This window comes from Cherax quadricarinatus, chromosome 35, assembly GCF_038502225.1.
Source record: "Cherax quadricarinatus isolate ZL_2023a chromosome 35, ASM3850222v1, whole genome shotgun sequence".
Lineage (NCBI taxonomy): Eukaryota > Metazoa > Arthropoda > Malacostraca > Decapoda > Parastacidae > Cherax > Cherax quadricarinatus.
The window spans coordinates 1,445,491-1,458,870 of record NC_091326.1 but is presented as its reverse complement, the minus strand read 5'-3'; the positions used below and the strand labels follow the sequence as shown (position 1 = coordinate 1,458,870).

At 38.6% G+C, this 13,380-nt stretch overlaps 2 protein-coding genes across 3 annotated transcripts; both read right to left on the bottom strand.

The window, feature by feature from the left end:
• Positions 1-531: 531 nt before the first annotated feature.
• LOC128695191 (protein Abitram) lies at positions 532-3,006 on the bottom strand. Its single transcript, XM_053785692.1, has 3 exons — positions 2,626-3,006; positions 1,432-1,596; positions 532-865 (listed from the first exon to the last, which is right to left on the bottom strand). Exons 1-3 carry the CDS (start codon positions 3,004-3,006, stop codon positions 677-679), a joined length of 735 nt encoding a protein of 244 aa, XP_053641667.1. The 3' UTR covers positions 532-676.
• Positions 3,007-3,097: 91 nt separating this feature from the next.
• On the bottom strand, positions 3,098-8,851 carry LOC128695192 (COX assembly mitochondrial protein 2 homolog). 2 transcript variants are annotated; one of them, XM_053785693.1, is made up of 4 exons: positions 8,706-8,851; positions 5,944-6,078; positions 4,672-4,743; positions 3,098-3,235 (listed from the first exon to the last, which is right to left on the bottom strand). In XM_053785693.1, exons 2-4 carry the CDS (start codon positions 6,022-6,024, stop codon positions 3,137-3,139), a joined length of 252 nt encoding a protein of 83 aa, XP_053641668.1. In that variant the 5' UTR covers positions 6,025-6,078; positions 8,706-8,851; the 3' UTR covers positions 3,098-3,136. The 2 variants fall into 2 exon arrangements, with proteins under 2 accessions (XP_053641668.1, XP_053641669.1); XM_053785694.1 differs by lacking the exon at positions 8,706-8,851 and adding an exon at positions 8,377-8,399.
• Positions 8,852-13,380: the final 4,529 nt, after the last annotated feature.

Genomic DNA, 13,380 nt, shown 5'->3' with positions numbered 1-13,380 from the left:
TCCTCACCAACATCAAAGAACCTCCCTTGAGGGGCTCCTTGGATCAAAACCCCTCACCATAATCAAAGCATCAACCCTGAGGAGATATTTGCTAAGAGACAGTTAAAATCATATATCATGATTGTTGAGTGTTCTGCAGTAGTGACCATGGCACCACTGCTCTTCACTGCTTACATTCTACATAATGAGATTATTATAATCATGGGAGAGCACTAAACCCATTACATAATGAGAATTCTTATACATTTTAAGCCTTCAGATGAACTCTTTAAATATTTCAGTGTGTATTCATTATCAAGCACTAAATCCAAACAGGAAACAGCATCTGGTGAATAAGAGGTAAACAGGTTTCATCCAAGGAAAGGAAGGATAGCTCAAAATCTTTAGATCAAGAGCCTTTCACCAGCATCCAGGTACCCCCAAAGAGAGCAACATCTTAATGCCCAAAAGAATTAGAGCAGTAATAATTATGAAACCAATTCACATTTTTTCAGTAAAAGATAAATACAGGTAATAAAGAAAACACTAAAAGCAATCTAATACATTTTATTTTTCTTCAAATGCCCAACATAAAGTTTAATACATGTACTTGGCAAATCTATTTACAGTATACATATACTGTAGTTGTAAAATTCAGTATAACACAGTAATGATGCACTAGTTTTAATTTTCACTACTAATTACTTGCTTCACTAGAGCTCTTAGTTTTTGTGCAGTGGTTCAACTGCTTATACTGCTCCTCGGTCAGAAGTTTGCTTCGCATGAAGTCCCCATTTCTCAATGGAGGCAGAACAACAGCTAAGTAGCCCTCTGCATCTGGATGCTCACTCACAAGTTGGGGCTGTGTTACTAATCGCTCATTTACCTATATGTAAAAGAAAGCAGGCAAAATTCAAAACATCACTATTGATGGTAAAGAAACAGTAAAAAAAAAAAAAAAATTTAAAAGGTTTAGAAGAAAATTCACTAATAACAAAAATGCATATTTTTTTTAACACATCGGTTGTTTCCCACCTAGGTAGGGAGACCCAAAACAGAAACACTTTCATCATCACTCACTCCATTACTGTCTTGCCAGAGGCATGCCAATACTACAGTTCAAAATCTGCAGTATATCTCCATCCCTCCTACAGACTGGTCTTTATGGCTTAACATGCTGTTGGAGTGTAATCAAGGTAACACTTACAAAGGAAGTCAGAGGAAACTGGTTAGCCAAACTTGAATATAATGCCTACACGCTTATGAAAGGTCATTTGAATTTTGATGTCTACAGGACATCTCGGACAAAACAGCTATTGAGTGAATCTCCCGCCCTACCATGATGGGAGATGGCCAATGTAGTTTTCTTACTTAGGTTGCTTTGCCTAGCGAGGAATAGTCACAGAGCTAAAAGAAAAATGTTATCAGAATTAAATGCTAGGAAGAACTCACCTCCACTAGTTTTCCTTGAACTCCAGCTAAGATATTGTATTTGGAACCATCAGAACACGTAATGATGCACACAGACGACTGCACTCCCATCAGCTGAGCACCTCGCTTTCCCTTTCCAGATACTTGATTTTCTAATCGGTTGAATTTGCCTACATTATAGCTTACCTAAAAATGAAACAAGACATCGCATCACAGTTGTAATACAAATACAGTAAGGTCCCCAGATCGGCGGGGAGTACATTCAAGGACATGCCGCGGATACTGAAACCGTGGATAGTAGCAAACCCTATATATAAGTCCTATACATATCTATTATAAAGTTTCATTGATAAATTATGTACAATAAGTGGAGAATTATCATTTTTTTTACTGATGAGAAACACTTTACGGTTTTTCTTAGGCTCTGAAGAACTGCCAGCTTCTGTACTTTTGCACTTTGGGACCATTGTTATGCAAAATTAAAAGATATTTTTGGGCCACAGTAAACTGTGGATAACTGAAATAGCAGATACAGATTCAGTGGATACAGGGGTTTTACTGTACTAATAGCCTGTAGAGCTAGTAAAAGGAAAAAAAATAGAAAAATTACTAGTATGCAACACTATGCATTACCATGTACAGAACAGCAGAACATTAAGATAATGAGCTTTATACTGAATCAATTGTTATCAGGCTGATCTAAGGTTTCCCTATATACATGTACCTGGACTCGAGTCCTGGAGGTGAGAAGTACAGTGCCTTCGCTCTAAAAGAGGGGCAGGGATATTGTGGTTTGGAAGGTCACTGGAACTGTGATGTTGGTGTGTCTGTCAAGACAGTGAAAGCATTTTCTTCGTTGTTGGGTATTTTACATTTAATTTCTTTTAACACAGCCAGTGTTAAAAGAAATTAAATGTAAAATACTAAAATAATACTGATCTAGTAAACCCTTTGATTTAACAGTCCTCGAATTAATGAACTTCTGAAATAGGGGACAAAATCTGCCTAGTAAAATGATTTATAAACATTGGACAAACTCTGTTGTTTACAGAAATGTCAGATATTGTTATGATCATAGCAAAATAATTTTATCTCTACCCACTGTAATCACCATTACCAACCACCCTCTTCCCCCATTCCATTCAATAGTGGGTTTACCATGGAAAACACAACACAAAATATATATAAAAATAAAGTACACAAATTTTATCAGACCTCAGTAATTTCCTTCTTTTCAGCCAATATGGGGTGAACATGTGAGAGGGTTATAAGGCACAACTTGTTGGTGTGTACCATAACACACGTATGCCCACTGCTGTCTGGATTTGATGAAATTTGTTCCTCATTGAGTTTGGCAAAGCCATATTCATGGCTCTGGAAACTGGTTTCTTCACTGTTGACATTTAAAGGATTAGTCTCGGTATTACTGAGCTCATCAGGTGAATCTTGATCAACATTCGACAAATTGCTGACATTTTCCACTTTCTTCCTCTCCTTTGGTATGAAGTAATATTTTGTAAAGTATCTCTCACTTACACTTGGATACTTGAGATCCAGCACAACTGTTTCTTCTATACGATCTACAACATTCGACATGGTGATAATTTTTATGCTTTCTGCTAAACTAACCTAAGGAAAAATTAAACATTCAGTACGTAGTGTTTTAATTCCAAATAACGAAGTATGTACTTTAATATTTGCTCCAATGATTATATATTTTCACACTTTACATGTTTCGCCAAGTGTGTCCTTCTTCAAGCTTGGCAAATAATTTCTTCCTTCGCTCCTCACTAGCCATCTGGTTCTTCTTACGCTTCTCTAAGCGCTGTCGAGAGAAAAAACACAGATGTAAACCATCAATAAAATTATAACTGATAAAAACTACCAATTTGCAATATTAATGCATAAAAATCAAAGATTCTAATTTTAAATTTGAGGGTTTACTGTGCTTGTTATGTAGTACACTAAATGCTTCAACCACTGAAAACTTAAAAAATTATTTGATAAATTAAGTACTTAAGATGGAGCACGACAAGCATTGCTCTGCTCTTATTATAGATACACAATTACAAATACAGTATGTAGGAGTTGTCACAGTTGCTCTCTACCATTAACAGTGTTTTTGGGAAATTCTGAAGAGAAATTGCAAAGGTCAGTGGATGAATTTTGAGAAGATATGAAAAAGAAGAAAACCAAAAATGAACATAGAAAAGAGCAGGGTGATGAAAGTAACAAAGTCTAGGCAATAAAAGACTGGATACCAGATTTGAGAGAGGAATTATTGAAGAAGTGAATGTATTTTGATACAGTATTTGAGAATGGATGTGTTGGCAGATGGGTCTATGAAAAAAAAAAAGGTGAAAGAAAAGATACATGGAAAGAATGAAGCAAACTTTGGAGACAATAAAGAAAATGTACCATAGTACATTATAATGGTACAAACATTTCATATGGGTGTGAGATACAGTCTTTGAGAGCAGTGTGTGGTATGAATATTATGCAGAAAATTTGGAGAGCAGAAATTAGAAGACAGTGTGGAGTTACCAAAGGTATAATCCAGAGCATTGAGGAGGGGGTTGTTGAAGTGTTTTGGATATTTAGACAGAATGGAGTAGAATAGGGCAAAGACACTGTATTAATCTGGAGAGGAGGAAAGGAGGGGTACAAGTAATCCCAGAAAGGATTGGAGGGAGGGGTAAAGGTGGTTTTGAGTGCTAGGGGTTTGAACATTAAGCAGGCTTGTGTCAGCATGTGAGATCAGAGTGATTGAAGCCAAAAAGTAACAATGTAGTGCTGGAGTATGAGCATGGGAATATTTATTAAGTGACTCAGGGAAACCTGGTGGGAAGTACTACTGCTGAATGATTGATGGTGAAATGTATTTCCTTTATGAGTCATTCTACCTTGATGGATGGAGTTTGCCAGAGAGTTAAAAAGTAATATCACACAATATCTTAGGGTAATTTCCAAAACACAGCAACAGTATAAGTTATCAGCTCTTACACCAAAGCACCATCTAATAATATTATAACATACCTCATGTGGTCAAGGCATATATAGAGCAATACAGAACTTACTCTACAGCAAAGGAACAGCATCATTAAGAAAGGTATCCCACTCCTACAGTACTCTATGTATGTATATACAGCATATAGTGTAATACAAAATAAAAATAACCGCAAAAACAACAACACCCCTCACAAAATAAAAACCATTATATTTGCTTTAACACAATGATTGAATTTGTGCCCCACAACTTACCTCTGCCTTCATGCACTTCCACACAGCTGAATCTATATCATTGCAAACCCCAATAAATTTCAGGAACTTATTCTGAAAGACAAAAAAATCTTTAATTATAGGAAATTTATACAGTATTGTTTATTAATTTTTCTGAGTGAGAAATATAATATAATTTGCAATTTTTTCTACAAATTAGCTGCCAACCAACTGATAAATGAAAAGGATCCAAAAATATAAAGATTTACAACAAAAGCATAGATGCAATACTGACCACAGCATCTAAAAATAAAAAAAACATTTCCAGCTAGTTCTGCAAGTGTGATAAAACAAATTCCATTTGGAAAGGCAAATTTCTATAATGCACCACATAAATTGCTACAACTGCGCATTCTTCACAAAGAGTCAAGGAAAGAAGTGAGAGGTTTGGCCAGCCAGAAAGCAAGATGATGAGATTTGCACACTTACACATTTGTTTCCCAGAGAACTTTCAACCATGAACTTCATACTTTCTCTCTAATCTTTTTCTTTTTTTTTCTTTTACACAGGGTTTGACAAGGTTAGGTTAAGGATCCCTAGCTTTATTGACAAGCTATTAACAGGTTGAGGATTCCTAACTTTATTGACAAGTTAAGAGCTGTTACCTACATCAGCTCATTTGAAAGCATTTTTATTGTTATGAAACATACAAGTAGGGAACATGATGAAGTTGGAGCCATCTGTGGGCCAGCATTTTCATCTGATCAACTGACTATCTCGATGACATCATAATGCTGTACGAATGTGTTCCATACTCGAGTCATCCTGGGGATAAATGATCTCAGATGACTCTGAGTTTCTTAGAAGTTTCCATGCTATCTGTCCCTTTCTTTCTTATTTCTATGGTCTTCATAAAACTCACAAATGTGGCACTTCTCTATGCCTTTTTCTTTTTTCTCTTTCTATACTGTTACATGAAATTTAAGTATGGTGCACAAATAAAATACAAATTTAGCGTTGGACATTTTGTTTGACCCCTTGCATATAATTAGTATTTTTTGCAAGATGAAAGGTAACAAATTTAATTTTACATACTCTCTCACATTTATTCTTTCCAGTTGCTTGTATAATAGTCATAAATCATTTGATTTTCATTTTAAAATTGCACTCATTTCCATATTATGCAATTAATTATATATGGCAAGTTATGTAAAACTGACCCTTAAAAGGACTGCTGCCCTCTCATTTCCCTTAAAACTCTTTCAGCACTGATGATTTCAGTTTAAAAACTTACATAAAGTTTAAGAATAGTACCTCTTTGTGGCAGTTGTGAAGTTTAGAAATAAGCTCATTGCATTCTTCTGAGTGTAAATGTGGAGAGAGATCTGGGTGCATGCTGCTACGTATAACAAGTCTGCTAGAATCTGTCAGTAAAACCACTAGACACGTCTGCAAGTACAGGACAGAAACTACTGTAAGATAAACCACTGTTCAGGTCAACTCTAAAATGTATAGAGAATACAATACTCTAAACTTAAGCCTTTCAACTTCCCAAAAAACTAAGTAAAATTTCAACACAAATACCAGAGAAAATAATGGAGAGGTACTTATATCATAAATTCCAAAATATCTCCTTTCCATTCTCACAAAATATTTATCATGTACTGCATTAATACAGAATGTAATTTTGAATTACTGTATGTCAGCTACTTCCCATCCACCTAGGCAATGTGACCCAAAAAATAGAAACATTTATCATCAATTGTTTTCTTGCTGCATGCGGTCTACTCTCTTGACTGGTCAGGTTGAAATAAGCACATAATTGTTAAGGTGATACACTGGTGGTAAATTTCCACAGTAGCTATGATGCAAGCTGAGGCTGTTATTCCCTTGGTAATAGTATCCCTATGGTTGTGGATAGATAATGGCAGAACACTAAGTTCCAAAAGGTGGCTGCTATATTTATATCTACACATTATTAGCTGTTATCAGGAAAGGGGGGAAAATATTATTTGGATTAGTAATCCTGGAGGGTTAATCCTGGATAACCCAAGAAAGTCAAGCAGTGTGGCTTATTTTCATTAGGCCCTTTTGAGGTCTTTTCCATCAGCTGACTAACTTCCAGATATATTTGCTTATTGCTAGGTAATGGGTAGTCGACGTTAGGAGATTAAGCCCATATAACTCAAAATTATGATGTAGTCACTTAGCCTTAATACTATAATCTGTAAGACTTAATGTTAAGAATTAATCTAAGTCTGCTCGAAATGCCTAGCCATGCTAGGTGTCCTAGTGGCCCCCTCTGTAATTAGTATTTTATAACATGTAAACCACAAAATACCCAAAACCTGTAAACCCCACATTGTAACCATTATAGAGAATAAACTTGAACTGAATTGAATTGAATCTAGCCAAGAAATAACAAATAACTTTAACCTTAAAATTCTAAAATATGAAATTAGTTGCATTTCAATCCTTTGGAATTATGCAACACTAAAGTTTTAGGCCAAGGTCATTTGACCAATAGCTGGGTACCCACACACAAATGAATATTGGACCACTTGACCAAGCATGTCACATTCATTTTCAATTTACTTATTTGTGGTTAAATATGAATTCTTATAGGTTTATATAACCTAACTCATAAACTGGTAGCTATTGACTGCAGGGTAAAAAGTGTTTAATAAAGTGTTCATTACCAGGTTGCTGAGAGAACACACACTTGAAACATTTGCATAGGTAATATCTTCATTTGAATTAAAACATGCTAGGCTCTCTATCAACAGACTTGAGCCGGAGAGACAATGGGCATAAAATTGTATTTAGGGCAATATACGCAGAACAGAAATAATGTTGGCAGCATTACCAACAATATGTTAAGTAAAAAGACAAATGTGCAACTTATGTGACAAAGTTCCTAGAGAGAAAAATGTTGCCACAATAAAATGCCACATTAGATGCACATGTGTCTTTTTACCTAGCAGTATAAATTTGTAAGATAAGATTTCGTTCGGATTTTTAACCCTGGAGGGTTAGCCACCCAGGATAACCCAAGAAAGTCAGTGCGTCATCGAGGACTGTCTAACTTATTTCCATTGGGGTCCTCAATCTTGTTCCCCAGGATGCGACCCACACCAGTCGACTAACACCCAGGTACCTATTTGCTGCTAGGTGAACAGAACAACAGGTGTAAGGAAACGTGTCGAAATGTTTCCACCTGCCGGGAATCGAACCCGGCCCATGTGTGTGAAGCGAGAGCTTTAGCCACCAGGCCACTGGGTCACCCCGAATGGTTCAGAGGTCACATAGATATTATGGACATATATATTATGTAGATGATTAACCTGGAATAACAATAGAGCTTCTGTAATCACAGGATAGCATGGGGTAAGTTTACTTAGGCACAGGTACACATAAGTACATGCAATTATAATAAATGGTGTAAATTACGTATGATAATTGTACTTATGTGTATCTGTGCTTAAATAAACTTACTCATCCTGTGGGTGATAGTCAAAGGATGTATAATAAAGGCATCAAATTTAATTAAATCAATAAATCACAATCTGCCTTACTACATAAGTGACAAAACTTCCTACAGAAATTTCGAAATGTAATAAATTCTTTGTAAATTCACGTGTAAGCCTATACAGTTATACTACAGGTTGTTAATGTCTTGTAGTATGACTTATGTAGTAACAGAATTACTTATTTTTTGGTATAAGTACACAAATACAATTATCATACGTAGTAACGTGTGTAAATTAGTCTGATAACCTCCCCCCCCCCTCAAAAAAAAATTACTTATTTCCACTGGAGTCCTCGTAATATTAAGGGGTGCACAATAAATTAGCCACTTCGGTGGCAAAATCTAATCTAAATCGTAATATTAATTATTATTTACAGCCTAACTTTAAGATTATTATAATAAAAAAGAAGCGCTAAACCAACAAGGGTCATACAGCACTTTAAGATACAGTAGTTGCTATGATCACACCCAGAAAACTAATAAATAACAATAACTAAATTTTAAGGATTCTTTAAATGTGACTTTACACTTGAAAATGTTTAGTTACCTGTTATTGAGGCAATAATTTACCAGAGAAAATACTGGACAATAAATGAGAAAGATTGTTGTAGTTGGGTTTGTAAGGGTCAGTAACAACTACCTCAGTAACCACCTCTGGACACATATACATTAACTTTATTTAGGTACAGATACACATAAATATAGTTAAACAAATTATCATACATAGTAATATATGCTTAAAACGATTCACAAACATGTGAAATTATTTGGGCTGGGAGATATAGTAATATGTGTAAAGTAACTAGGATAACCCAAAGAAGCCTGACGAAGTGACTTATTTCTGTTGGGATCTTCCCCTCAAGGAAGGTTCCTTGATGTTGGTCAGGGGCTCTTGATTTAGGGAATTGGATCTGTGCTCCAGTTCCCCGAATTAAGCCTGAATGCCTTCCACATCCCCCCCCCCAGGCGCTGTATAATCCTCTGGGTTTAGCGCTTCCCCCTTGATTATAATAATAATAATAATGTTGGGATCTTGCAATATATTATTATTATTATTATTATTATTATTATTATTATTATTATTATTATTATTATTATTATTATTATTATTATTATTATTATTATTTCTACAAGTACTGTAAATAACGCTTCACCACAAACGTGTGTGTATACCTGGAGTTTACCTGGAGAGAGTTCCGGGGGTCAACGCCCCCGCGGCCCGGTCTGTGACCAGGCCTCATGGTGGATCAGAGCCTGATCAACCAGGCTGTTACTGCTGGCTGCACGCAAACCAACGTACGAGCCACAGCCCGGCTGGTCAGGTACCAACTTTAGGTGCTTGTCCAGTGCCAGCTTGAAGACAGTCAGGGGTCTATTGGTAATCCCCCTTATGTATGCTGGGAGGCAGTTGAACAGTCTCGGGCCCCTGACCTACTTTATGTCAGCATAAATAATCCACTACGGTTGTAACCAGCTAAAACCATGTAAAAACTATATTATCACTAACTTGTTCAGCTGTCAAAACTTTGGGGTCCAGTCCCTGGACCTATTATGTACCTCTTTGTAATTCTTTGACTTCCCCCCACATTATGGAGTGCGTAATAAACTTAGTGTGAATTTTATTTTGAATTAACAGAATAAATTTTAAATTTAGTATAAGCGTTGCCCTCAAGATGCTATGCATTCATATGGGCCTTCAGTTTATTTTGTTCTCTGCAGTAGCAATCCTGACCAAGAACATGTGGCACTCAGCTCACACACTGAGGTCCGGGGTTCGAATCTCCTCCAGTACGGTTGGAAAATATTAGGGACGTGTTTCCATAAGACACCTGCTGTCCCTGTCCCTGTTCACCCATCAGTGTAAAATGGGTACCTGGGTGTTAGTGGAGTGGTGTGGGTGGCATCCTGGGTGTTAGTGGACTGGTGTGGGTGGCATCCTGGGTGTTAGTGGACTGGTGTGGGTGGCATCCTGGATGTTAGTGGACTGGTGTGGGTGGCATCCTGGGTGTTAGTGGACTGGTGTGGGTGGCATCCTGGGTGTTAGTGGACTGGTGTGGGTGGCATCCAGGGTGTTAGTGGACTGGTGTGGGTCGCATCCTGGGTGTTAGTGGGCTGGAGTGGGTGGCATCCTGGGTGTTAGTGGATTGGTATGGGTGGCATCCTGGGTGTTAGTGGTCTGGTGTGGGTGGCATCCTGGGTGTTAGTGGACTGGTGTGGGTGGCATCCTGGGTGTTAGTGGACTGGTGTGGGTGGCATCCTGGGTGTTAGTGGACTGGTGTGGGTGGCATCCTGGGTGTTAGTGGACTGGTGTGGGTCGCATCCTGGGTGTTAGTCGACTGGCGTGGGCCGCATCCTGGGTGTTAGTGGACTGGTGTGGGTCGCATCCTGGGTGTTAGTGGACTGGTGTGGGTCGCATCCTGGGTGTTAGTGGACTGGTGTGGGTCGCATCCTGGGTGTTAGTGGACTGGTGTGGGTGGCATCCTGGGTGTTAGTGGACTGGTGTGGGTCGCATCCTGGGTGTTAGTGGACTGGTGTGGGTGGCATCCTGGGTGTTAGTGGACTGGTGTGGGTCGCATCCTGGGTGTTAGTGGACTGGTGTGGGTGGCATCCTGGGTGTTAGTGGACTGGTGTGGGTCGCATCCTGGGTGTTAGTGGACTGGTGTGGGTGGCATCCTGGGTGTTAGTGGACTGGTGTGGGTCGCATCCTGGGTGTTAGTGGACTGGTGTGGGTGGCATCCTGGGTGTTAGTGGACTGGTGTGGGTCGCATCCTGGGTGTTAGTGGACTGGTGTGGGTCGCATCCTGGGTGTTAGTGGACTGGTGTGGGTCGCATCCTGGGTGTTAGTGGACTGGTGTGGGTGGCATCCTGGGTGTTAGTGGACTGGTGTGGGTCGCATCCTGGGTGTTAGTGGACTGGTGTGGGTGGCATCCTGGGTGTTAGTGGACTGGTGTGGGTCGCATCCTGGGTGTTAGTGGACTGGTGTGGGTCGCATCCTGGGACAAAACCGATCTAATTTGCGGGAAATGCTGAGCATAACAAGCGGCTTTCTATATAGTAGTATGTCATTGATGTCAGCTATGGTCTGTATACCTTGTACATGTACTTGTAGTAATTAAAATTATTATTATTATTATTATTATTATTATTATTATTATTATTATTATTATTATTATTATTATTATTATTATTATTATTATTATTATTATTACCATAAGAATCCTTCTGCCCAGGATGCAAAAGAAGCCATTACAGTTACCTGGTACCCAGTGCTAAACCACATACCTATCAAACACCACCAGTTTTGGTACATAAGTACTGGTGGCCAAGGAAGAACAATAGCAAGATAAACCATACCACGGGCGGGAATAGAACCCGCGATCAGTCTCAAAACTCCAGACTGTCGCGAGTTCTATCCCCTCCCGTGGTATGGTTTGTTTGCAATCGTGTCATTACGATTTCGTGAGTCAATAGCAAGATGACAGTATGGAGATAAAAAGTATAAAATACCGACATAGCTGTTATACTGACAAGATCATATTTTTATTTTTATTCGTCATTTTATGGATAAACTTATGCATATTTTAAGTTCATAATAGTACCCTGTAATAGACCCATTTAAATAAAAATAAAACTATGTTAATTTTAAGTATAGACTAATTTTTATTGCCCGATAAGGTAATCATCCTATGGACCTTCAGATTATTGTTTTATACAGTAATTTTGAAATAAAGACTTGTGTTTTTATTAATATTTGTATAATGACTGATGCTTTAGTGGTAATAAGATACCTAAATGTTTATGAGATTGTATTGTGTTCAATGGCTATATAAATAAATTGTAGTATACTAAAAAAAACTATTTTTTGTGTATGATGTAACAGTTATATTCTCCAGGACACATCGACACCATGCCCAGCCCTTCTAGGGTAGGGTAGGTGCCTGAGCCGGAGCTTTTAGCTCATAAGACTGTCATTCCCATTAGCCCCCTTGGGGCGGGGATGGCAGACCAGAGAGGCCTAGCTTGTGGCTAGGCCTGGGGACAGTTGGTCCCAAAGATGAGGAGGTACTTGTGCCTCCTCCCATGGGAGACTTAGGTCTCAGACACTCCCTAAAGAGGGAGCCAAGGCCGGGCCACCACTTGGAAAAGGCCCGGGCCGGGAGAATGCCGGCGAATCTTTAATAATAATAATTCTCCAGGACACGTGTCCTGCATGGATCTCAATCTTTCGATGACCGGTAATATTGTTCTAGGGATTAGACAAAGACCTATTGTGACCATTGTAATCAGTTTTTGAACTCGTCGCCCGGCGGCACAGCTAAATTACCAGGACTTCAGTGCCTGGCTGTGTTTAGGCCTGGGTCCACCTGACTAAAGTGGGATTTTCATGGTCCCTTTTCTTTTACCGAAGTCATCTTTGTTTCTTTTCTGTTTTCCCTCCATATTAGGGAACATCTTTTTCCAGAACACGTGGAGGTAGGACTAAAAAGCATCAGCTTAGGTGGCCTTTAACAACCGCAACACCAAAAACGAATATTGCTGGGAATAAATGACGATAAAAGAATAATTAATAATAATAATAAAAGTAATCTTTATTTCTACAAGTACATCTACAGTGTATACAGGCCTAATTGACATCAATGACATGCCACTATCATGCCTTGGCATGATAGTGGCTATCTTTGTACTTAGCAAATCAAAATTGTAATTACACCTTGTAACCTTTACAAAGGAATAAACATTGTTATTATTATTATTATTATTATTATTATTATTATTATTATTATTATTATTATTATTATTATTATTATAAAGCACCTTGTTATGCAGAGCATTTCTGGCAAATTGGGTCAATTTTGTCCCAAAATGCGACCCACACCAGTCGACTAATACTCAGATACCTGTTTTATTGATGGTGAACATGGACAGCAGGTGTCTTAAGGAAACACGTCCTAATGTTTCCACCCGTACCGGGATTAACTTCTTGATTCGCCGGTATTCTCCCGGCCCGGACCTTTTCCAAGTGGTGGCTCCCTGTCTAGGGAGTGTCTGAGATCTAAGTCTCCCATGGAAGGAGGCACAAGTACCCCTTCATCGTTGGGACCAACTGTCCCCATGCCTAGCCACATTCCCCGCCCTCACGGGGCTCGCAAGGAAAAGCTAGACCTCTTTGGTCTGCCATCCCCACCCCAAGGGGCCTAATGGGAATGGCAGTCTTGTGAGTT

Coding starts and splice junctions, on each gene's coding strand:
- LOC128695191 (XM_053785692.1), bottom strand. CDS start 3,006: ATGTCGAATGTTGTAGATCGTATAGAAGAAACAGTTGTGCTGGATCTC. Junction 1,597..2,625: donor AAAAGAAGGAAATTACTGAG/GTCTGATAAAAT, acceptor TTTCATTTTTAG/GTAAGCTATAATGTAGGCAA. Junction 866..1,431: donor TTCAAGGAAAACTAGTGGAG/GTGAGTTCTTCC, acceptor TTTTACATATAG/GTAAATGAGCGATTAGTAAC.
- LOC128695192 (XM_053785693.1), bottom strand. CDS start 6,024: ATGCACCCAGATCTCTCTCCACATTTACACTCAGAAGAATGCAATGAG. Junction 4,744..5,943: donor TTCACAACTGCCACAAAGAG/GTACTATTCTTA, acceptor TTTGTCTTTCAG/AATAAGTTCCTGAAATTTAT. Junction 3,236..4,671: donor GGAAGTGCATGAAGGCAGAG/GTAAGTTGTGGG, acceptor TTCTCTCGACAG/CGCTTAGAGAAGCGTAAGAA.